The 25,711-nt window shown below is 31.8% G+C and overlaps 3 protein-coding genes across 4 annotated transcripts in view; 1 reads left to right on the top strand and 2 right to left on the bottom strand.

Moving 5' to 3' along the window:
• Positions 1–759: 759 nt before the first annotated feature.
• LOC118071167 (uncharacterized) lies at positions 760–2,155 on the top strand. Of its 2 annotated transcripts, XM_035090157.1 has the most exons (3): positions 760–991; positions 1,323–1,398; positions 1,463–2,155. In XM_035090157.1, exons 2-3 carry the CDS (start codon positions 1,334–1,336, stop codon positions 1,962–1,964), a joined length of 567 nt encoding a protein of 188 aa, XP_034946048.1. In that variant the 5' UTR covers positions 760–991; positions 1,323–1,333; the 3' UTR covers positions 1,965–2,155. The 2 variants fall into 2 exon arrangements, with proteins under 2 accessions (XP_034946048.1, XP_034946046.1); XM_035090155.1 differs by lacking the exon at positions 760–991 and having other exon boundaries at positions 1,004–1,398; positions 1,463–2,153.
• LOC118071166 (L-galactose dehydrogenase-like) lies at positions 2,091–4,067 on the bottom strand. The gene is made up of 7 exons (XM_035090154.1): positions 3,848–4,067; positions 3,503–3,643; positions 3,321–3,438; positions 3,100–3,261; positions 2,789–3,022; positions 2,400–2,704; positions 2,091–2,292 (listed from the first exon to the last, which is right to left on the bottom strand). Coding segments are annotated over exons 1-7 (1,047 nt in total). The 5' UTR covers positions 3,850–4,067; the 3' UTR covers positions 2,091–2,207.
• Positions 4,068–4,708: 641 nt separating this feature from the next.
• The window catches only part of LOC118071132 (roundabout homolog 2-like), a 175,920-nt gene continuing 154,917 nt past the window's right edge, over positions 4,709–25,711 (bottom strand). Inside the window, exons 3-8 of the mRNA XM_035090109.1 lie at positions 12,695–12,848; positions 11,219–11,349; positions 10,865–11,131; positions 10,233–10,513; positions 7,344–10,137; positions 4,709–7,259 (exon numbers count right to left, since the gene is read on the bottom strand). Coding sequence (XP_034946000.1) covers positions 7,093–7,259; positions 7,344–10,137; positions 10,233–10,513; positions 10,865–11,131; positions 11,219–11,349; positions 12,695–12,848 — 3,794 coding nt within the window. The 3' untranslated portion in view covers positions 4,709–7,092. The remainder of the gene's footprint in view (positions 7,260–7,343; positions 10,138–10,232; positions 10,514–10,864; positions 11,132–11,218; positions 11,350–12,694; positions 12,849–25,711) is intronic.

Here is a 25,711-nt window from a genome sequence, read left to right as displayed (position 1 = left end):
TATGATGGCAAAATTACGATCATTAAAGGAGAACTTACGCCAGAAAGAAAAAAACAACAGCACGGCCAATTCAAATACGGGCAGGCGGAATCTTCAAAGAGAGCACGAACGAGAGATATATAATAGAAGAAATAATCATTCATAATTTTAAATTCATTGAAGCTGTTATGAACAATTAAGTAATGACAATCTATATTAATCAATTGTTTATCATATATAGTTGGATAATATTCTATCTTTTATGTTTTAATGCCTATTTAAAATGATGATGAATAAAAATATCAATCTATAAACGTAATTAATGTGTATTGTAAATCATTTCCCAATCATATACCAGTAATTAATTTAATAAATAAATTTTCGATAAATAATTCATACAAATTTAAAACAAAAAATAAACAAACTTGAGCATAAATTTGTAGACAATATACCTACAATTTTTATACAAATTGAATCGAAAAGTTGGTGACAATTTGTTTACAAATTGAAGTCATCATTTTGACATCAATACTTACCTACAATTGGTGACAATTTGTATCAATAGATGGCAGCATATTTGTAGACAACTTTTGGACGAGTTTGGTGTCAATTTGTGTACAAATTGCTGACAAAAGTCCATCTGGGACTATTTAAATACAAGTACTTTATTTTCATAAAACTTGTATACTTATTACTTCTTCAACCGCTTGTAGTCTACTAAGGTGTGGTATATTCTGTATTTAGACTCAGTATTTTTTTTTAATCATTTCAAAACGAAGTTTTACTGATTCCAGGTACTTTCTTTACCTGCCTTCCGAAACTTTTTTACCTATCACTTTTATACTGGGGACAAGTAAATTCTATAATTCGCCACCGGAAAATATTTCTGTCAGTGTAGAGCCATCTGTGTGCCAGAGTACAAACTAAAAAATTGTACACTACACACATCATGTGGCCAGAATATCAACAAAAAATTCGTGGCGACACGAAAAAGCCACTTCTGGACTTCTAGGTAAGACAGTATTCTTTGATTACATTCCAACAGGTAGTTATGAACGAAAATGCACCGCGTTGTGAATTCTATTGTATTATTTAACAAAAATTTACATAATTAGTAAGCATGTGTTACATAATCGTAATAAGGGCATACAGGCCTGGAGATGAATTGAGCTGTAGTGAATTAATTACTGAAAGTATAATGTCCTCTAGACATACAGTGTTTATTTCTAATCTGTTTAAAGAGTTAACCTTTGAATTGATGGTTTTGTGTGCTGCAATTATGTTTATTTTCTTTGGCATGCCATTCACAATTTGCTTTCTCGTAATTCCGTTTATTATTATAGTTACCTACATTATGACCTATTTAGGCTTTACTATAATAGCCAACGAAGTTAATCAAGAAATTCACAACATATCTAGGTAGGTAGCAAATTATCCTTTTTCTATTATTATAATAAAAACCTTTCAAAAATTTTTTCTGCAGATTTTATATGGCAAATGCATTTTCATGTTTCTGGGTGGCTGAAGCTTTTGAGCCTTATTGGATGACTCAAAGTCCTAAGGATGTCCGCTATATGATAATGAATGAGCAACAATTCCGTGAGTCACACGTTGATGTATCTTCCAAAGCTAAAAAAATAGTAGGATCTATTGGATTAGTAAAAAGTCATAGGGTTGAAAAAGGAGCTTGGATTAAAAGACTTTGCGTTCGAAACAGTTATCGACGTAAAGGCATAGGATCAACTCTTTTAAATACTGCAGTGCAATTTGCTATTGACCAAGGATACAGTTGTGCAGATCTTGTATTTTCAGAATACACAGATGGTTGTCGTGAGTTATGTTTTAAGAAAGGTTTTGAGCTTAAACAAATGTATCACAAACCAATTATAGGACCAGTAGTTAATGTTCTCCAATATGAATTAACATACCAGATAAAACCAGAGCATAATTACTTTATAAATAGTTTTAAACATAAATATTTTTAATTCAATAATCACTGCATTTTTTGCATTTGACTGTTATATTAGAAATTAACTTCTGAGAATATTTTTGTATCTAAGTTTAGACTATCCTTAACGAATTGAAGAATCTCAATTTTTGGATAAATATATTTATTCATAAAATAAATTTCACATTATTTACAAATTGCTTAATATTCTATGATTGTCCAGTGCATTTTTACACGAGAAAATATTAATTTATATAAAAAAAGACTCTTATATAGTTTTTTATTTACTTGTATTCTCAATTTGTGCCTGGTAAGCCATAATTTCTTTGGTTTCCCAATGAGATCCTTTGATAGTTTTTAAATATCTAAAATTAATTAATAAATATTTAAAATCATAAACGTAAAAATGAGTATATAAGACTCATAATTGTTATTTATTATTTCAATTATTCAAATATCTTGTTTTTCTTACTTTTCTTGAATCTCACTTAGATTTTCTTTTTCTTCTGTTGTAATTCCATCTATAATTAGGCTAATGTTTGTTTTTAACTGCTTTAAATCCTGTATTCCTATAAGATGTGTGTCCACATTTCCAAACTGAATAGAGTACCAAATAGCAAGTCGAGCAATATCCACATTGCGATCATTACAGTACTTTACTGCATTTTGACATACATTTTTGACTTCATCATCAGCAGGATGCCACTCAGGTGGACCTTGATTGGTAAATAGTCCCATTGCTAAAGCAGCACCATTTATTACTCCAATATTTAGTTTCTATAAAGACATTATTGAAATAAACTTAATATTTAATAATGATAGATCTAAGAAAATATAGAAAGTTAATTTCAATAATTTCACCTTGAAAAATGGCAAATATTCATGTAGAGTATTATCTATCAAAGTAAATCTCGAGTACGTTAATACACAAGAAATATTGATATTGCTCTTTTGAATGCATTCTTTAAGTGTAGAAATCGGATATCCAGTGATTCCTATAAATTTTGCTTTTCCTTGAGCCACTATTCTTGATAGCTCCGGAAGAGTTTGTGTGATAATAATGTTTAATGAAGGTGCAAATTCTATATCATGAACCTATCAAGAGAAAATAATGTTTAATTAACTCTGTAATAAATCTAACTATCATACTCAGCAGTGCTAATGAACTTTACCTGAATGACATCGACGTAGTCTACTTGAAGACGTTCTAGACTGTTTTTAAAGCTTTTTCGTGTTTTATCGACAGAAAAATCAAACATTTTTTCATAATTTAATTCATATCGTCCAACTTTAGTAGCTAAATAATAAGCTTGTCGTGGAATGTCTTTCAGCGCCTTTGGAAATTAGTTGATTAGAATTATTTCATCAAAAAAGTTATTATTTGCACTGATACCTTTCCAATAACTGTTTCTGAACGACCTTGACCATACCAGGGTGCAGTATCTATATAATTGATGCCACATCGAAGAGCTTGCTTAATGGCTTCGATAGCTTCATTTTCATCGTATAAACTGTAATAATCGTTGAAAAATCATGATGATTTTATCTTTATCCTATAGAACAGAATAAACTTACCCATAATGAAAGCCAAGAGGCCCCCCTCCGTAAGATAATTCACTAACAAGTAATCCAGTTTTTCCTAATGTATTGTATTTCATTGCTTTCACAGCTTCTAAATCATGGAAGCCTTCTACGTAAGTTGATGGAAGATTCTCCCTGCAAGTTCATGTTTAATGTTATACTCTAATTTATGATTTAGAAAATAACTCATTGATTTTGTCATTCTTAGTGCTCTAGACATTATTAAAGTGCTACGTAATGTTAAAGATTTAAAATAATGGTTATATCTCTAAAAAGATTTTTACGAATCACATTCTTATCAATAATTTATAACTATTTTTAATAAAAAAAAGTACTAACATTTGTAAATAGGTCAAAAGTACTTCTCTAAAGTGTATATAACTTTTTTAGAAAATTCAAGAGAAATTATTGTATTTACTTCAGTTTTAAGTGCAATGCTAATAATAAAGTCAAGCTTTAGATTAAATTATTATTATCAGCTTAGATTATGTGGAGTAGATAAGAAAAAGATCTTAAATGGGCAAAATTATGCACTGACGGAGAATATTCCTCCGTGAAGTCAAGCTCAATCACTAAAGTAGTCTTCACGTAAGGATAGAATATTAATAATATAGTTTTCTATATTAACTGTTAATAATATGGAAGTTAGATTATCATTTATCCGAAGATTATCAACTTGGTTCCTCGATTACTTACTAAAGTGCTTGATAATTATTATTTTTCATTTTTTTGCTTTCATCAGTAGCTTTGCATTACACAAGTCTGTTGATGGGAATGATACCGATTCCCAGAGAGGATAGACGAACATAAAGGCTCAAAATAAATGGGCGCTTACAAACAGACCTTTTACACGTGTTAGCCGAACTTCTATATCATATGGGTAAATGCATACCTGTTAACCGAAACTTTGTCAAGATTTCAAACCCAGGGTTGAGCTTTTATGGTAGTCTCTCTTATCTGCCTATTACCTTTCTATCTGCGAATCTTGTAAGTAATAAGTAGTAACGTAAGTTTTCAAGCAAAAATAATTTTTAGAAAACTTTGAAATATTAATACTGAAATCATTTAAGAAGGTGAATTAAATAAAATCTAATTTTTCATTTTTAACATTTGTTTTTATTAATCATTATTAGTATAATATGAAATATATATATATATATATATATATATATATATATATATATTTTTATATATAGCGATTGTTATAAATTATCTACAGTCATGTATATGTGTGTTTGTGTTATTTATGGTATTACAATAAGTTACATTTTAGTTGACCTGATCGTGACTCAATCGCATTTTCCTCTTTTATAATAAATAAATTATTACCTATATAAAACATTCATGTACCATTATTCTTACGTGATATTTACAAGTTTCAAAGGGAAAGATTGTAAGAAATAACATTTGTCAACTTCAATCTGCTGTTTTGAGCTTTATAAGGTATTTCAAACACCCCCATATTCATTGGTTAATCACCGTACAGGAATCTATTTCTGTAATTTTTTTCTAATTTTTTTAATTATATTCTATAAATGCCTCCGTAGATTCTTATACTGATATGAATAATGTGACTCTAAGCTTTCTAGTCGCCAAGCCTAGGTTTTTTTTATTACAACTATATCCTGTGTTTGGTAGAAAAACAATGAATAAGGTTCATAATTATTGTTTGCTCAAAATTTAGATCGTTTTTGCAGCACTTATATTTGTCAAAGCTTCTTTATTACTTCTTGTGATTTATTGTGTATTTTTTCGGTCTATACATTCATCTTAGAGGTTTCGTTTCACAAAACCCTTCGGTCAAAATTTTTTTAGTATACTTGATATTTTACATTATTATGAGAACTATTCTGTTACCTTTAATGAGATGTTAAATTATAAAAATAATACGATATATATTTATCCCTTGCAGTGACAGAATGGTTCGAGAATTTTAAAATTATTATAATAGTTATTATTATTTTTGGCCTGAAAATTTATTCGCATCATTCGTGAATTATTATATATTAATGATGAACGATGAATTTTCAGCAATTATTTTAAGATATAGACCCTAAAGAGTTTAAACCAGTATTTGCAGTAATTCAGTAAGTTAAATTACATTTTCCGTCTGTTACTTTATGTTAATTTTATTCGAATTGGATGGACTCTTCATAAGACATACACACACAAGATATCGAATTTTTATATTTTAAATAATATAAGTACGTTTATTGATCTGTTAAATGCATTTTTTAGAAAAAAATAAATTTTAGAAATATAAAAAACAAATAATAATTGAAAAAATTAAAAAATCTGGAATTTTTTTTACCATTACCTAACTTATATTATAAATTAGATGACTTTTATACAATGTATCTTCTAACAACATATCAACTAACTATTCTAAAGTTGAGCGATTACATGGCATCAAAGTTATCTAATTTCTTATCTAATTTACTCTCACTTTTACCATAAAATTTTACAAATATTAAAACGCTCTGAATGCGAATTGATATAATCCTAGTGTATTATATATTATACCTGTATTCACAAAGATATATCTACAGTTAAGAGATAATAGGCAACTTTTTAGAGTGAAGAAATGATTTTAGTTACTAGAGAACTATTGTCTTAATTAAGATCGTTCATTATACTATTTAAATGATTAACAAAGAACAATTTTAGAACTTAATTGAAGACGATGGGAATAATTAGGTTCTATATAAAAAAATTACAACTGATTAAAAAAGTTACTTTAATTTGTTGGAAGCATCTAAAACACAGATGAACGATATCAACATTTAACTGCTATATAAACAACATACTAACATGTTCTGAATTATTGATTAATAAAATATTTAAACGAAGTACGATTTATAGGACAGTCTCCTATTTTTTAACCAGTATAGCGTAAATTATATAGAATGTAAATTAAATACTAGTGACTAATTTCATCAATTAACTTTGTACAATCTATACAAAAATCATCTGATATGATTACACACTTTACTTCGCTTTTATATTATTAATCGTTAGCATAATATCAAATAGGTATTTTTTCCTGGAAGAGATACACGGTCAATTATTTCGCGTCATTGCGACTATTTTTTTAATGATTATTTTCCTTAACACTTAGGAACGTTATATCGAAAATAATTGTTGATTATTTTTTATGATGATGAAGAATTTACAGTCTATTGAAAATAAATGCCACATTTTTCTTCTCAATTCTCGATTTTTCAATGATAATGTCTTATTTTTGCCAGTACTAATGGCTAAATCAATGACATTTGTAAAGCATTTTTGCGTTAAAATTTATTATCCGAAATATTGTTTACATTGGCAGCGATTATCTTAGGATAGATTAAGAGCAGTCTAATTATAATTTCTTAGAATTAGTTCAGAGTACGCATGAAAATGATATAGTCAGTAATGTTCTACATTGTTAAATAGAAATCAATTTCAATAGTACTCTGATTCACAGCAGGCCAACAACAACTTTATTACAATAGTGGGTATATGTTCTCTTCTTGGCAAGATTTGTGACCCACTTTGTTTGAGTTTTCTACCACGACGACGTCGTCGACAACTTTAGAGAATACTTAACTCTCACGGTGATCACTCAGTCGTGTGGTTTCAGTCGGACCATTTGGATTAAACAGACTATTGAGTTTATTGTACCTTTGACTCCCCGTACTACTCATCGTATTTGAAGCTGAAGAGTTATGTTGTGTATAACCACCAGTTCTTGAAAAACTTGGCACTTTATCTGTAAAAAAATTGCCACTTAGTTAAGAATATTCTAAAGTATTTCTTGATTAATTTACTGTCCAAAAAGTTTATTAAAATTTACCTTTGCTACGAGTGTGCCTAAGTCTTTCTTGAGAATTGACAGGACCACATTGTCGTTGAGGAATACACGAGTAGTTACTGTCACTGCTGTAAGTTGGTGAAGCCGTACGATTGTTCTTTCTACGAGGACTTCTGTTGTTTCTATTCCTCGAACTATTCCTATTGTTGTGACCACAACTACCAAATTGATTATTATATTCCATTGTATCAGCATAGAGGCAGCTCGATTCTGAGCAAGAACAACAAAGCTCTGAATGAGTATTTGAATCACAGGATTTTCTATCCCATTCCTCATTTTCAGGTTGATAGAGACTATCATTTCTGAACATATCATCATTGTGACGATAAACTTCGTCATTTACAGAACTTCGTTCTAAGTGCGAATTTGGATGATTTGGACGGCTATATCCTGAATCATGAGATCGATAATCATTAACTAAGCCATTTTGGTGTCCGTAAATCACGGAACCGCTTTCGTATTCATTTTCTGGATTTTTATAATCATAATGATTAAAACCTTGAGGGAAAGATGGCACAGGAGGTGGATTAGTTTGAGGTGGTAGAGTTGTATATCTCCCTTGTTGATGATGTCCATGATTTCCATCATGTTGCGCAGGCATGCTATTCCAAGGTGTTGGAGAGGACGAGAAATTATTTCCTACTCTTAATGGCGGAGTTGGTGGACTCTGTGAATTCGACGAATTGATTCCATCTAAATCATTCTGGACGTTTCGTTTGCCTAGATGAGGACTGAAAGCTGCAATTTGCTGTTGCATTCTTGTAGATAGTGACGTTCCTGTTGGAGGTGGATGCTCTGGCGGTGGTGGAAGCATATCGCACCAATTAGGCATTCCACTAGTTTGATTCTGTTGATTCTCACTAGATTGCATTCTATACTGAGGTCTTCTTTGCACGTCAACATTTTCATCAGTATATACACTACTCGCATTGTCACTACTAGGTGATAAGGTTGATTGGTTATGATCTTGATTTGAATCTAAGTTTGAATAGTCAGGTTTCATACAAGAATCACTGGAATTAGATTTTTGGCCGCTTCCTTCAACGGAATCAGGACTTCTATTTCCTACACATAGTGTAGTTGTAGCGTATGGCTCTGGAGGTGCTTGTAATTGTTTTCTGGCATTATGAAATGTTGTTAAATTCACCTCAGCATATTCAGATCCAGTCATGCTTATAATTCCGGGTGCAATCATCTGTTGATTGTTCAGTAATTTAGTTTCACAGTCTTTATCATTAGAACTTTGTAGTGTATTTGTTGGTCGCCATCCTCGTTCTAACCACAAGGTATCTTTATTTAATTGACAAATGTCATTAGCAGTTCCAACTGGAACACTGAGATGTCCAAGTTGTTTACTCATAGCTTGTCGTCGTCGGACATAGAGCACACCCACAAGTCCAGCAACTACTGTAAAGACCATCGTGATTATTAATACTAAGAACCATGTCTCAGTTACTACGGATATGCCTCCATGACTCGGGTCGGTTCTCGGTGGCAGTTGTGTCAGTTGTCCCGGATCCATATTTAACAAAGTTGGACTGGAAAATGGTCCAATGCCTACTCGAGTTAAACCCGCAACACGAGCTGTATATAATCCTCCAGTAGTTAAACTGTTTATGATAACTGAAGTTGTTGATGCATTGAGAGACATTTGACCAAGAACCTTGTTGCTGCTATTACTCTTGATTTGAATCTTGTAACCAATCAATTCTCCATTTTGCTCATGTTTTGGTGGTGGTTCCCATCGTACAAATGCTGAAGTCATGTTTATCATTCCAACATGAACGTTCTGGGGGGATCCAGAGGGGATGTCTTCTAAAGTAGTTGCTAATTTGACATTACTCGGTCGACCTTCTATCGTTTTGTAGAAGGGGACGAGAAAAAATTCGTATAGTGTATATTTTTTAAGGTTTGTTAATACATAACTAGTAGCCCCAGCATTAAGTACAGTAACCATTTGATATTCTGGTTTGTCCGAAATTTCTCTGTATCTAATGTAAAGACCTTCAACTAAATCCGCAGCCCCAAGGATATCCCACATAATCTTGACGCTTGTACTGCTCAAAGGCTGTACTTCTCGCAGGTGGAGTATCTCACTATTAAGTCGATCTCTGGCCCGGATTAACTCGATTTGGGGCACTGAATACTGATTCTGGCTTGCAGTATGAGCGACGTCGGACAGTGGTCCTGGGAGTGAGAGCCCGTGGCTATTTTCCGCACGAACGAGGAACACGTATTTGGTATCAGGTTTCAAATCCGTAATAGTGTATATATCTTCAGTGACCCCAGTGGCTGCAACGACCCATCCAGTATTCAAATTACTGCTGAAGTACTCGATATTATAACCAATAATTTTGCTCTTGCCTTCATAACCCGGACTCCACGTTAGTGTTACTGAAGTACTTGTAATATTGACTATTCGAGGCTTACTAGGGTTTTGCGGCAAAGCTGATATATCAGGTGTTTTATGAAGAGTTGTTGAAACACTAACAGTTAGTGTAGCCGACCAGGATGTATTTCCAGAGTCAGAAGATGCAATACAAGTGTATAACCCACCATCAATTGCTTGGAGATCGTTGATAATCAACGTACCATTGCTAGACATGGTAATTCGATTGCCCAGAGAAACTAGGGCACCATCCTTGTGCCATTGCACTCTTGGAGTAGGTGTGCCAACTGCACGGCAGGGTAAGTAAGCGATGCTCTTCACAGGAAGTGTTTGATTTGCTGGCCCCAATTCAATTATTGGTGGAGGTACTTCTTCTACAGGAGTCACCTGTAATGTAAAAAAATTTATGAGAAATTTCTATTTTTGAATTACTAGTTTATCAGTATTTGATCCAGATCGATCATAAAATTGCTTTACTGTACCTGTAGAAAAACCGTTGCTGTACTAGCGCCTGCTTGACTTATTGCGCTACACACATAATGTCCCTCATCTTTTTTAACTACTTCTTTAATATGTAAACTACCATCCTCATTGATTGTGTACCGTCCTTGGTACACATTACCCGGAAACATGAGCTCTTGTGATCCCTCTCTGGTCCAGAATATTGACGGTTTCGGTGTACCATGGGCTGAACATGCAAAGGATACGTCTGAGCCAGCACCTACAGTCTCATCCTTTGGAAAGTTTGTAAAAACTGGTCGAGCTGAAAAAGCAAGACAAAAGGAAATTCTAAATGTCTACTCAGCAGACTCTAATTAAATCACTTTTTCCATTGTCCGTCTTATCAAGACAAAGATGAGAGAATTTAGCAGAATTTTGTTGCAGATTTTAATTGAACTACTTTTGAAACTCGAGAAATGATAATAAAAGGACATTTAAAAAAACAAAAGCTCACAAATGTTAGGAAATATATTAACGCTTGTTCGTAATTGACTTAATTCATTGTTAAACTTACTTTTAGCAAAATGTTTGAATAATGTTAATTATTTTAATTTAAATATTTATCTTTATATTGAATGTTAGAATATGTCTGAATATTAATTGTTTTACTTACATTGAACAACAAGTGTTGCACTTGCTGATATCGCTCCAACACCATTTTCTGCATCACAAATATAAGTTCCTGCATCTTGAGGAGTTACTCGTTCAATTCTAAGACTTTTATCATCTAAAATATGTCCACGACCGATGGGCATTTTTCCGTCATGTCGTCTCCAAAGAATTTCGGGTGGAGGATCACCACCAACTCGACAAGCAAATTCAGCTGTTTGATCCACTAAAACTGTCTGGTTTTCCGGTGTTGCAATAAAATATGGCTTTACTAAAAATAATCAGAAGAATAAATGTTGGATGTAAAATATTTTGTTGAACATTTCATTAAAAATAAAAATAATTTATTGAAATTTACCTTGAACAGTAAGAATGGCAACAGCAGATTCTTTATCACCAACCAAATTATGAGCAACACATTGATATTTTCCTTGGTCTGTTTGTCTGACATCAGAAATCATGAGGTTTCCACCATCAACTAATGTAATTCTGTAACAATCAAAATTAGTACAATTATTGTTAATTTACAACAAACGTAAAGCTTCAATATTGTGTTCTGACGAGTGTTTGAATGTCCCTGGTTGCTAGGAAGTCTCTTTGCCAATACTAAGCTATATCCAAGCAGATTGCAATTAAGCCCAGTTCAAACTCATGGAATGCCGCGTTCTCTCTGATCCAGATAGCCGGTATCCCACGCCTCGACACCGCCGTAAAATCGATGGATCCTCGATTGTGTCCTCTAATTTATAGTATCAATTAATTCCACTGACGGCATGCAAGCTATTGAAGGTCCCTCGGGCCAACTGTGGTCGTTGCGCAGCATTAACGTTGCCGGATTCAATTTCTATCAGTTACTCTAATTTATAACATCAGTTCAAGTTTGAGCATCAACGTCATTAACAAGATAGTTGTGAGAAAAATAGAAAAAAAAAAATTTTGTGAATCGTCCAGTTTTTTGCCTTTTTAGGTCAATTGCTGTCGTTTTATTCGGTTAGATATTACAGCACCACTTGGAAGAAATTCTGATTGTTCCAGAATTAATTAGCAATGTTATAAAAATTACTTAGTTACTTTTAAAATGCAAAAACTAGGTAATTATTAAAAATGATAAGATAGCAGAAAATACTTATTCGACATCGAAGATTGACACAATTGAAAATTAATGGAAAATTGAGAGATGGAAAAAGATAGAGTGTAAAGTTTTGTGTATCATCCACACCAGAAGTAGAATCTAAATAACGAGTTCGTCTTCTGGCGCGATGGGTGAACTGGAGATAACGCAGCAAGAATTATGGAGGACATCCTTTAGCGCCATTCTCATGCAAATGTGCAGTAGATTACGGGCCCTTGTGTCTTCGGATTATTACCATTGGCCGTAGCTTCTCGAAGCTCCAGTCTTACCTCTTATTGGCCTCAGCTAACTCTTGTGCAAGTATCTTTACCACAACAAGAGCCTGAATTCCATCGCGGTGTAAGAACGAGAGAGAAATTAATCGTCGAGAATTATTCAGGCAGCTCAAGTGCTTTCACCCGTACCCAACTCTCTCTACATCATAGGTACTTACAAGAATTTTAGTGTCCTCCACTATATTTCAATTACTATATACCTCTTAATAATTTTTGAAATTCATTACAAGGAAAAAATTTTAATGACTCGAACAAGAAAAGTGGTTTTCTCGAGTCGGAAATCTCTTGTGGATAATCTCTCTCTCATAAATCATCATAATAGAAATTATCCTTATATTAATAAATATAAATAATAGTCTTTGCGCAGTTTAAGGTAATAGAGGAATATATTTTACTATAAAGAGTCAAAACTGAAAAAAGGGCTTACCGTTTAGTTCCTTCTAAGTCTATTACATGGCCATTTTTTTTCCATTGTAATGTTGGCTCCGGATGACCTCGAGGTGGTCCACACTCTAGTAAAGCAGTTTCTCCAGCTGCAACTCTAGTATCCTGAGGCTGTGCTCGGAATTCATCTCTCAGCACTGTAAGTACGACAACAAATCAATTAGTTATGATAATAGCATTGGTAAATATTTTTTAAATACTTTGAATATTGGAGAATAATTCATACATATATTTCACGAAAAGCTAAAAATAATAAAGAATTATCAAAAAGGAAATTTGAAACTTTTGACTTCTTGATTATCAACTTTGACTAATATGGAATAAATTTTAGGTTTGAATAATTGTAAGGCAAAGCTGAAAGCTTTTGTGATTGCTTCAAAATTTATCTGGTCAGAGTCTAAATATAATTTATATTAGATGAACTGGCTAGCAGCTTATCACTGTCTTGAGTTCATGTCTACCAGAGAAGCAATTAGTCAGCTTTAATAAGTTTACGTACACACTTTCCTACAATCGATTGTTTCATTTACAGCTAGAGAATGTTGTTTTAGTTTCCATTTATTGTCTTTATCATTTTCAAGTCTTGGATAAGATCTATCGAGCTTTCTGGAGGACAAAGCAGAGTAATCTCAAGTTTTAGAGGGATATAAAGGAGTTGGATTTGAAAAGCGGAGATGGGTATCGAGTGCTGGTCGTACGATTTCGACGTAAATCGATTGTAACACCATTTCTCACTGCAATTCTAAAAGAAGGAGGACCAAAGGTTTAGCCCCTTCTTTGCCCTTGCTCCTTCTCTCATCCTCTTCTCTTTCTTACATGCTATTTCATTTCTACCCTCCGCAGTTGAGGGTGAGGGCTTTCAATGCACGTATATTTTGAATGTACACATTCATTCAGTGTACATATATACATACTCGTGACCAAGTTGGATTCGCCTTTGGCTTCGTTTGGCTTAGATTCGCCTTGAATTTGCGTTTATCGCTAGTGCCGACGTCCTGACGTATACCATTACCATTTATCACGAACGATTTCGAAACATTTACAAAATGCGTTGGTAGAACCTGACGCCATCTCACAAAAATTGTAGAATTTCTCGCCAGGATCTTATAGCTTTATCGCTTTTTCAGGTTTATTTCATTGAATGTTTGTATGTTGCTGAGTTTCTATTACTATTTGTCGTATTTTATGTTTTTCAGGGATTTCAAAAAATTTTTTATTTTAAGAAAAAAAAAAAAAAACAATTCAAGCTAAGAACTAATTCAATTTTGAAGAACATTTTTTAATAATAAAAAAATTTCTTTCGGAATAAAAAAAAATTGGCCGTAATTATTAATTATATTTCAATAGTACTAAGTAAAAAAAAACTGAATTAATGAGAGAATAAATTAAGAAATTTCAAAACATTTAGTAAAAGTTCATGGAAATAAAATTAGATTATTATCAGCCAAAAATAATTATTGGAAATATGTACATCCATATAACCGATATATTATTTTTTTTATTATTTTGTTTCAGTTCATATGGGATAAAATTTTATAAATAAAAGAATTAATATATTATATTCATAGTTGAATTCAACGCAATAATTTTTGTTCTAAAAGTTAATTAATCAAAATATTCTCAATTATTTTCAATAAAACTAGTAATATAATAAATAAAATGAACATTTTTATTAAAAAAATATAGCTCCGTAAACTTCAACTATAGGCACTTATTAATTATAATCAAGTTTTTTCTTCATATGTCTTAATAAACATTAATGAGCATGAGTGTAAAGAATTGTTTACGTTTTTCTCCGATAATCCAATAACACAATTATTGAATAGACATAGTAAATAAAAATAAAACACAATTTGGACTCAAAGAGATGATGAGGTATTGGAGAAGTGACCGAAGCAAAGATCGCTGATTGTTCTAGAACAGAGAGTTGTGTAGATATTCTATTGTATTTGATGGGAGCTAGTGCCAATTATGTTTGCCCAGTTATTTGAGGAAATCGATATTGTGCATGGATAGAGAGACTTGTATGCTATGTAAGTACATATATATGTATGGGTAATCACACAATTTATTCATTTCAAGATAAAAAAAAAATATGAAGAACAATGGATATGACGACTTTACATCTCACGATATATTTTCTATTACCCTTTTTCACCTTACAAATTGAAAATGGCTTTCTATGAAGTTGAAAAAATAATCAACTAAAAGTCTTTTGACATTTTTCGTACTTTGTCTTTCCATCAGTTTTAATTAACTAACAGAAAGCCTCACGATGAAAAATGTTTGTGCTTCTACCAAAGAATAAACTCATATAGCTTTAATCGTATTACAGGAAATGAATTTACTCCATTTAATAGTATTTTAGAGTAAGAAAGAGATTTTTTAATATTAATGAACTTTTTTGTCAATATATTATATTATGTGAATGTGATGTTATTAGAAAAGATTTTTAATTTTCAAAGCAAATATTATTTATTTAGATTGTGAGTTGTTTAAATAGTATTTTTAAACAATTCAATAATAATTCAATAAATAAAATAAAAATAAATTCAAATATTCAACAAAGTGGGTAGTGAAGCTTTTGAATTAAATCTATATTTTTATCTCGAATGTGAATAATTTTTTCATCAGTTTTGCATTATCTGTTATTTTATTTGTTTATTAAATAAAGAAATATTGATTGACTAAATTTATTCATAAATTTAAAAAATGTATAAAAAATAAATTCCAAAGCTCTGAAAGTAATTAAATCATCATTTCAAAAAAAGTCCGAGTGAAACTATTTGTTATAAACTGGGTAAATAATAGAGTTTCCAGATGACTAGAATCTTAGATTTGGTGTTTTGGATGTATATACGATGCATCTGACAGATGCGATAGATTACTTTGGAGATTCGCATCGTATAAGTCACGCCGCGAATAGGATTCATCCGGACGTTGGATCTCCAACACGATTTCTGCATTCGAGACACGCGCCAGTCATGACGAACGGGCGACACGTGACCGTTTTGTCTGTATGTATTGAGGAAGCAGACTCGGGAAATCGGCTGCCACAGTGCAAGCGAGAGAGGAGTGTTGATGCACACTGGGTCATGACCGGGGTATGGATTGTTCGGTGCAATCGCTAGACCTCTGCTATTGTTGTATTGTGGATGATGATTGCGATTTGATAGACTTTAGTGGGCAATGCTTCATTGTGTATCTAGTAGTAGGAAGTCTGATGGAATCGGTCTCGCCGGATCGATCAGTTAAGCGTGAACAGTAATGGTTTAGTCATGTGCTGACAATTGTTCTCAGTTATGGTCTTAGGAAGTTACTTCTAGCTCTTTGATGAAAAAAGTCTTTTATTGAACCAGGAAATTGTAACTAATACTACAAAAATTAGAGCGCATGACTGACAATTTTATTTGTCCAGTTGGCTCTTTGGTATCTTGGCTCCATAGGAAAAAATGTATTGTCACTTAATCATTCATGCTGTTTTTGAAGATTAAAGAGAGCTCTTAGAATCAGGTGAGTTTGGAGTCGTAACATAATGACACAAAAATGTATGTATTGTGTTCAAGTGCAATGAAATTAGATATCTAATGTCATACCTCTGACTGAATAAAATTATTTTGTATTTCGATGTAAATATGAATAATAATGATTGAAAAACTTCTTCAAAAAGATTACTGAATATAATTAAAGACCAATTTGTTTTTATTATTTATAAATTCAAAAAATATATTATCCAAAGTATTTATTAAAAAGATTTTAATACTTAAAATTTATTGAATCTCAAGAAACCATAAAAAATTTTGCACCAAAGAGAGATGTTAGATTTTATCCAATAAAATCAAAAGAAGTAACCAGAGTGTTTGATTTATAGGTTAAATTCTATCAATAGACCTAAGAAACGACAGGTGCGTGACCCTCATTACTAGGAAAACACGTGGCTGTAAAATTTGTTTTTTTTCGTAGTTTAGAAAATAGAAATACTTGTCATACAAATTTGTAGAGGGAATATTTACTTGGTTGGATGTCTAACTTAAAGAGAACTAGGGTAAAGAGTTTGCTTAAGATTGTAATGCATAAAAGACGCCAAAAGCCTCTACAAGTTGGTGGAATATAATTTGGGAGTACTCTTAGCCTATTTCCCCAAGATATAAGTATATATATTGTAAAATATTTGTATGTCTCTATCTGTGAATATACATACTGACTGATTATGAAATGGGCGTGTGGGCTGAATTTTATTGTTCATACGAAAAAAAAAACAAGACAAATTTTAGATCACTCTCGTCAGCATTATTTCGAATGCCGAACTCGTTCACGCAAATACGTGACTACTACCGATTAGCGTCAACAGTACTCTATACGTTTGCATCAGGGAATAGAGTACACGGTGCAACAGCGTACCACAAGTAGTGAACAACCAAGAGCTAAACCAGTAATGCCAGCGCTTGGAGGGCATTTGAATATCTGTCTCTGTTCCACGACTATACGTAACCACAGCTCCATTGACTTTGCCGGATTAAATTGCAGATTTGACTTGCTCGAATTTACTTAATGGCGAAAATTATTCACCATCTTAGCGTAAGCTCCCGAGTATCTACTTTTCTAAATCATCGTAGATTGTTAACACACGAGGTCAACATCACACATTACTATTGTGTACACAGAGAGCTTCACATTGTAGAACATTATACTTTTTTCTGGTACTTAGGACAAACAACGTTATGATAAAATGGTCCTAATCTGCTTGCTCCAATTCCATACTTCCTCTGAATTGTGTAATCTTGTGATTACATTACCTGAAGAGAATAACTTCTTTCTATGGCTTTGTGCTCTCTTCTGCTCCATTTATTTTAAGTTTTCAATTTTTTATCATTTAACTTAAATGGAGATTAAATAACCAATTAGCTCAATGCTTATGGGAAATATTTTAAATTAAGATTTGTTTTTAAATAGTTTCATTTTTATAAAACATTTTCATTCTGTTTTTATTTTTTATTAATAAAAATATTACTAAAGTTTTAATTTTGTTTAATTATTGCACTTTTATTCCATCTCCATTTAAATTATCTATTTATTTATTATTAACAAAATCAATAAAACTACTTTTATTAAAGGATTTTATCACATCATTTTGTCTATAATAACTAGCCTATCGATCCATTCTACTTGAAAACTCACTCTAATTAAACCTGATAACTGATAAAAGTAATAATTCTTCTTTACACTGCTCTAATCGAGCATGAATATGAAAATTGTTTCGGTTTGCCCAAGTGAAAAGAACCTATAGCAAAATTATCGACTTGGAATACTTGTCTCTTTTTCATGAGTTTCTCATGGATAATATGAGGGTAGTCATCCCTGTACCAGTTGAACTAATGTATAGCCAGTGTATTTCATGAGGACACACATATTAAGCATGTGTGTGAATACATACGTATACAGATAGTTACATAGCCGATGTTTATATTAATGCTAAAGGGGGAAACTAAGTGCGGGTGTACGATGGATTCATGTGACATGCAGTCGACACACATGTAGATATAGATTGTAAGTGCGGCGGTGTTTGAATACATGGGGGAATTAATAATTCGCGATATTTGTTGGTAGTTACTGTCAAATACGTGACCGGAAGAATTAGATTCTAAGGGTGGAAACTACGATAAACTTTGGCTCAAGGGATATAAAAGTTTTCCCTGTTTTCAAAAACATTGGATCAGTTATTGAAAAGGTTGATATATTATTGTATTGATTGTCTAGTCCTAATTTTAATAAGTTCACAAACGTGAGGAGTGGAGGGTTGTAAAAAGTTCAAGTAATTTGATGTTTGCTTTTTGAATAATGGAAATGCTAATATGAAAGTTGAATAAAGTTTTAATTTAGGGGCATTTTTCAATGACTTCATCATAGTGAAAAATAATCAGATTTTCATCGTCCAGAAATTATTTGTGAGCTCAAATATTCTTTTAAATGAATAATCTATTGTTATCATTTATATTCTCCTACCAATGTTCCTCGTTATGTTTAAAGGTAATATTTTACAATTAAAAAAAAAGTTTTTTTCACTTTTTTTACAATGGGTTATATAAATAAATAGCGAATCAATTATGAAAAATAGACATATTGGAAATTATTTAATCAATAACAATTGATGTATTATTGGTATAAATACCAGTACAAATGAATGAGTGATTAAATTCATTTACTGTTAAAACAATAAAAAATATCAATATAATTGTCAAACAAAATTTTTCATTGAATACTGTAAACATTGGTTGAAGAATGCAAAACATTAATTTATGATATAGTTGAAAAACGAGAGCGCAAACTATGGAAATATAGTGAATGCGTAGTAGAGCAATGATCCTGCGAAACTTGAATGAATTTGAAACAATGAAACAGGTATTTGCAAGGCTGGAATGCAATCCATTTAATTTAAACAACTATAGTTTCGCAAATGCTTCCGATTTACCGAGTTCTACGTAATTTTATTAGGAGCTATAGGTGTAGCTGCAGGGCATAAAGGCTGTAAAACTACCTGCTACCTTTGACCCCTACACATACAAACAGTTTAATCATAATTCAGCCTCGGTAAATTAAGCCCATTTTCAACGAAAGCTACCTCGCGTTAAATATCCACTGAGAATTTCGTTTGCAACGTGAGAGAATGCAAAAAAAGAAGAGAACCAACGAAGGAGAAATGATGTATAATTCAGAAGCAAAAGGAGGAGTGTGAAGGGAAGAGAGAAAAAGAGGATTAAAACATAGTCGAATTAATAGTGCGATGGGGTCTAAGTTATAGCCAATTAAGATTAAATCCGGCGATTTCTAAAATTATACGAAATGGAAACCCAGGATTACTCGCCACCTTTCAATATATTCATTATCCAGTCTAGACCTGGAAAAACTAGCCTGCCTTTATTACTCCTGGCCAGATCACCTTTTCTAATATTAATTGTCACCACCTGATATAACTTTAATAATTGAGTCAAATTGTATGCGTGTATTTTTTACAAAAAAGTTTATGAATCCAATAATATTTTTTTTATAAAGATATTTATATTTCTTTTGCAAAAATAATTGATCTTCAACAGTTTCAATTAATCTGTAAATAACTGCATTACACTGAATAAAAGAAAAATGATCAAAATAATTTTTAACTCTAATAGATAAAATATGTGTATAAAAAACTATTGGAAAAACAAAGAAATGATTACCAAAGAAAAATTTGGATTTCAAATTAACTCTGATGGAGAAACTTATTACAACAAAATTTATATTTATAATAATAGTATTTGTGGAGAAAAAAGAAAAGGAAATATGACTATTTATATTTTTTTAACGAGTTATAATTCAACGAGTTTGCAAACAGTGGATATACAACGGTATTACTTTAAATGGAAAACTAATCACCGGATACAAGTCTAATTGATAGTCCACCTGATTAGTCACCGTTAAAAGCAGCAGATAATTATAGTCATACTGAAATAATGGTTCTAAAATTAGTACCATAAATTTATTTAGCTTATGGGTTAAGCTATCGAGTACATTTGCATAGGAATAGTAGTATAAGTAGCGTTTATTTATGCCCTACAGAGTGCATGGCACGCGAGACCATTTTGACACGATATTCTAAGTGATAGAGAACTACGAAGCGAGAAATAACAGCTCAGAAAATCGTTTTTTACGATTAGCAAATATTGTCAGGTATCCTTTGTTCTACCAACCACTTGAGCTAGGGAATATTTTTCAATGAATCGATGAATTTAGATTCATAAAAATAAGATGGAACTTGTAGTTCAATGACAATGTGATATGGTCGTGAAAGAAAAATCATTGTATGTATGAAATGCAAGTAACAAGCGGTATTTTGCAATTGTGATGATCGCCAACGAATAATAATTGCAAAACGAGAAACCAGACAGAAGAACATTCGCGCGTAGAACCGGATGCGAATAGCAGGATAGCTGCAGTAGCAAAGATGGGAAAATTTACATCGATTTACACCCCGTGTGAATATCGGGTTACTTCTCTGCTTTAGATTTATCCAAAACGCAATCTCGTTCTTGCATAGTCGATTTATATTTTCAAATATTCAGCTTCCGGGAAAGCAGATCACGTTTCTCTAAAAGTCGGTTTGTTATATCCAAATATGACTTATATAAAAAACGTTTCTAATTCACTAACCAACAAATATTGTTGAAAATATCACGGTTGAAAATAACGTTTATTCAGTTAGATACATCTAGAAAATAGTATTGGCATTATTGTCATCATTGTGCTTGTCTAATTTTAGATTGCCGTTAGATGTTAGATTGTGTAGATATTTCAGTTGCTCAATTGAATTCGATTGTACCGTCTACACTAAATTGATGTACTCTGTAAAAAATGCGGCCAATGGCCAACCTCAACTGGGTCATCGAGCTATGTCTACAGTCGATCAATCCATTTTTAAATGGATTTTATAAACCAATTATCTGGTCGTTCTTCATCAATTACTCGGACATTGATTGGATCCATTCTCGTTTCATCGAAGCGACTAAAAGGTTATTTTAAAAAAAAAAAAATTTTCCACTGTATTATACCAGAGCTCCAGAGAAGATATATTGGATGCCTATTCTTCATACCAATGACAGCTTATTTTTCCAGTAGTAAAACAATTTTTCTTTTAAACCGCTTTATTTACTCGACCACAAATGCTTTCAATATCTTCCTATTACGATAAGAATTCATTGTTGTGCTACTAATGAATTTTTAATATTAATCGATTGAAATAAATATATCTATTAAATAACTTATTAATTCTAATAAAAACATTTCTGTTCTAATCCAAATGTAAATAATAATCTTAATAACTTAATACATTCAATTACTTAAATAATTTTTAAACGAATTTTATTATTCTAATTAAATTAATTCAATCACTGTAATTATAATTTGTATTGAACAAATCTATTCTAGAAAATAAATTAGAATGATAGACATATCATTCTAAGAGATAGATAGAAATTTACTTTCAATTATGTATTAGAGAGGCATTGGATATTAGTTTAATTAAAGTTCCGACCAAATAATCCTTTCATCCTCTTTCAAACAAAATAAGAAATACATCAGTCATACCCCGATTTCTGAGAGAACCGTCTTTTGCACCCTTGTTATCTCTCAGTGAAGGTGCGGGGAGATTTCTTTATGTACAGTTGACGTAGTGAAGCCGAGTGACATCAAGGGTTCCGTGCTTGTAAATATCGTAACAAAATTATGGTTTATGTGTCCAAAGATGTGTCATACACTTGAACATCTTTTAGTGTTATTATGTTAGGAAAGATCAACCAAGTGAATTGCTTTTGCAGCTTCCCTGCTCTCATGGGATCAAAAAAACATCGTTTTTTACCTTGGTCTCTCTTAATGTCTATTTCCTAATTTGATCTTTTTATCATTAAAACAGATGTTTTTTAAATTAAAAAAAACCACTTGAGGTTATTTTAAATTTTCTAAAAGATAGATTGTTATTTAAATGTTTGTCTAATTAAAACAATACACATGACAAGGTGGATTGGTAGCATTGTAAAGCAAGATAATCCTTTGATGACAAAGCATGCATGCACTTTTCTCGTTTTTTGTACTGCTTGTTCATACAACTTTATTACTCTCATTTTCTTTCATTTTTATTTTTTATACACTTCTTTGCTTTGCACATTTGCGCGAGAGAATGTTTTTTCTGGCCTTGCGTGAGGCGAATGCTATTTTTGCTTCGATTTGGTTACTCTGTCAATTTATACACACCATAATTTATTCCTTAATTCAAGTGCAATATAAGGAACCAGATATATTTTATTGCAAGTAAATTATATTTGATTGACATTGATGTGTTTTAAAACGCTAAGGCTACAGATATTGACTGCTAATATTTTCAAGGACCAAGTTAAAAATTGTTTCATACTAATTTTTTAATAATATGGCTTTCAAAGTTTTTATTAAATAAATTATAATACACTTGCTGAGTAAGAATGACTCTGTCAACAAAGCAGCGTAATAATACTATTTAATTATGCTCCACATTATGATGTTAATTAAAGTAATTTAAAGTTTGAATAATATTTGTTCAAGACCTTAAATTTATGATGGTGGTATTCCGTTTTCTAAGCAGCCAGTTGAATTTCTGCTAACTTTACATATTCCAACGATAGCACTCTTTTTCACCTTTTCGATTTTCAGTGATCCTAGGTATAGTTTATGTATTGGTTGACGTGAGTAATGGCTCGAGTAAATGGTTGCGAATATTGCAGTTCCGTTATATGACTATGGATATATGTATATTCGCTTGACTCTAAATTTTCTCTGAGCCGTTTTTATTTGATTCATTTTTTCTTTCAATACATAGATAATTTTTTATTTTCAATATCAGCTACTGCTTTTACATTTCCTCTTGTGGAAATATAAATTAAATTTATACCCATATTTTTCAAATGTTATTAAAATTAATCAATTCATTAAAATTCATCATTCAGTTTTTCAATATCGTCTTGTTTTATCAATTTTTTTTTTAGATTTAATTATTATTTTATTTTTATTCAACCGGTTTTTTTTTTTTTTTTTGAATAAAGAAAATGACAACGTCGAGGAAAATAATTTTATCAAAAGTAATTCCTTCAATAAAAACAATAAAAATTACAGTTAAATAAGTAGAATAGTTTTTTCTCATGAAATAAAAATTCATTTCATACAATAAAATTCTAAAAAACTATTCTCTAGTACAAAACTATTTTTATAAAATTGTATTTACCTCCTCCGAAAGAAGTTATTATGAGTTTTATTGTAAACTTTCTTTATTATTGAAAGATCTAGATTACTATTAAGTGAAAGACTATACTTGTTAGAATTTTTTAAATCGACGACAAATATTAATTAAATTAATTTTTTTTCTAGTATGATGATCATCATTTGCTTACAAAATTGTAGGAAAATATCGAGGCAAAACTAAATGGAAAAATCAACAGTCTATTACTATTTAAGTACCATCATGTTCAATTTGTGTAAATTTGAAGTATCTAGAACAGATAGAAATAAAGAGGAATCTAAATATTGGTATACAACGAACTATTTCCTGATGTTGTCTGGTAAATTATCAAGAACAGACTTTTGATTCAACACTTCTATGAGTCATATAACAATTCTGCGAGACCCAAGTCGTAGCTTAATCACCATTAACAGCTGGTACTCTAACACTTGTTCAATGACCAGTCTTTATAGTGGTGGAATTGCCCCTACGATTTATTTTTCACGTCGTTTCCCAGAATCCAAAAGACAAAAGAGCTTCACTCGCATATAAATTTGATCTCTTAGTTCTACGTGACCATTTACAAAAAGAGTTTAATTAAGTTCCGCCTTCATTGTACTTCACATAATTTTACAACCAAGGCTTCATTTTTTTTTTTTTTAAGTTGATTAATGGAGAAACACTGAAATTATTGCCTTTTTATATTATGGCTCTAATAAACTTAAAATATTGCTTAGTTTTATTGTAAAGAGTATGACCAACTTTTACATAGAATTTGAAATATATTCCTAAAATAGTTATCATTTTTCTTTAGTTAAGTAAAAACAATTTTATTATTATCGATAATTAAAATAGATTTGATGTGATAAATTTTAGGAAATGATTCTAAATGAATGAGTTCATTAAAAATAGTACTTTCTAAGTTTTATAGGAAAAAAATAAAAAATATTTTCATTAACGGAACAGGTGAATGTTTGATAGCAATAGTAGTAAAAAAGTACTTAATCGTTTCTCCATGAGAGCTCGTGAATTTTCAGCAAGAAGGGCGCGAGAAGGCGAATATGACCCTCAGTGTCAAAGCCGTACAAAACGGACCTTCAATTAACAAACCATGAATCTAGAGCGAAAAAATTGAAGGGTCTCTTTTTCTCATCTTCATTCTCTCTTCAGTCTCCCCTAAGGCGAACTAATGAGTGCTAGACACTTGCTGAGGGTGGAATATATGCGTATGTGCGTACTGTATGTGTACACTGCATTCAAATGAACGCGTCACGTTAGATTGAACGTGATACGACGAGCGCTGAGTAATAAGGGTACTTTGGTACATAGAGAGAAGGGTTGAAAAAGTTTGCCACGTATGACGAGAAAATATTCCAAGGCGATGAACGTCCCGTAACAATTCACAACCCTCATTTGGACGATAGAAGGACTCGAGAAACAATCGGAGTCTGTGCCAACGAAACAATAAAATCTTCAGCTCTTGTCGGAGTGCAATCTAAGATTCACCGGCTGTGGGGTCACGCGCGCACATTGCATGTATTTTGTTCTTTATCTCTCCACGTCTGTTGTTGGATCCTCCGTTGGATTATTCACAATGATTTGAGTCAGGAGTGTGAGAGGGTTATGTGTAGTGTCTCAGGTGCATTTTTCTTGGATTTTTATACGCAAATGAATACTTAAAAAGTCTTTATTCTATTATTTATTATCCGGATAATTGTTGCGTTACCATCACTAAATACACTCAGTCTCATTACTGCGAAAAGATTAATCAAAAAAATTCCGTCCTATTATACTAATTGAATTTTTCATCAGACTTTAAGCTATAATGAAATATTTCCGGTTGTTGCATTCGTTGGAAAAATATTCAATGATCTGATTTGCCGTGAGGTTTACTTGCATTGTGCATTGTCTCCCGATACGGAAATGCGCTGCACAAAAGGGCGGATTTAACGCCGACATTTGCACTTCGCGCAAGCGGCAAAGAGCCAAGCCTTGGTACTTCTCTCACTCGAGAAAATAAGGAGTATAACTATCAAGTGATATACATTGAGATAAAGCCATGTAAGTCGCGAGTTACCTTTTACGGTTATCGTAGGAGTGGATGAAATCACTGTGAACCATTTTTATGGAAGTAACTATTTTGTCCGATGATGATAAAAATGGAAATAATAATAGATGATATTTGCTTATTATACAAGTCCATGGTTTGCAAAGTCGTCAGTTACA

The sequence above is a fragment of the Chelonus insularis genome, unplaced genomic scaffold (assembly GCF_013357705.1).
Source record: "Chelonus insularis isolate UGA/USDA-ARS -01 unplaced genomic scaffold, ASM1335770v1 contig_75_pilon, whole genome shotgun sequence".
Lineage (NCBI taxonomy): Eukaryota > Metazoa > Arthropoda > Insecta > Hymenoptera > Braconidae > Chelonus > Chelonus insularis.
This window is presented reverse-complemented; position numbering and strand designations above follow the sequence as displayed.

Excerpts from the sequence above, each read along its gene's own strand:
- LOC118071167 (XM_035090155.1), top strand. The coding sequence starts at position 1,100 with ATGTGTTACATAATCGTAATAAGGGCATACAGGCCTGGAGATGAATTG. Across the intron at positions 1,399-1,462 it reads GAAATTCACAACATATCTAG|ATTTTATATGGCAAATGCAT; the intron begins GTAGGTAGCAAA and ends TTTTTTCTGCAG.
- LOC118071166 (XM_035090154.1), bottom strand. Across the intron at positions 3,262-3,320 it reads CAGAAACAGTTATTGGAAAG|GCGCTGAAAGACATTCCACG; the intron begins GTATCAGTGCAA and ends TAATTTCCAAAG. Across the intron at positions 2,293-2,399 it reads CTAAGTGAGATTCAAGAAAA|ATATTTAAAAACTATCAAAG; the intron begins GTAAGAAAAACA and ends AATTAATTTTAG.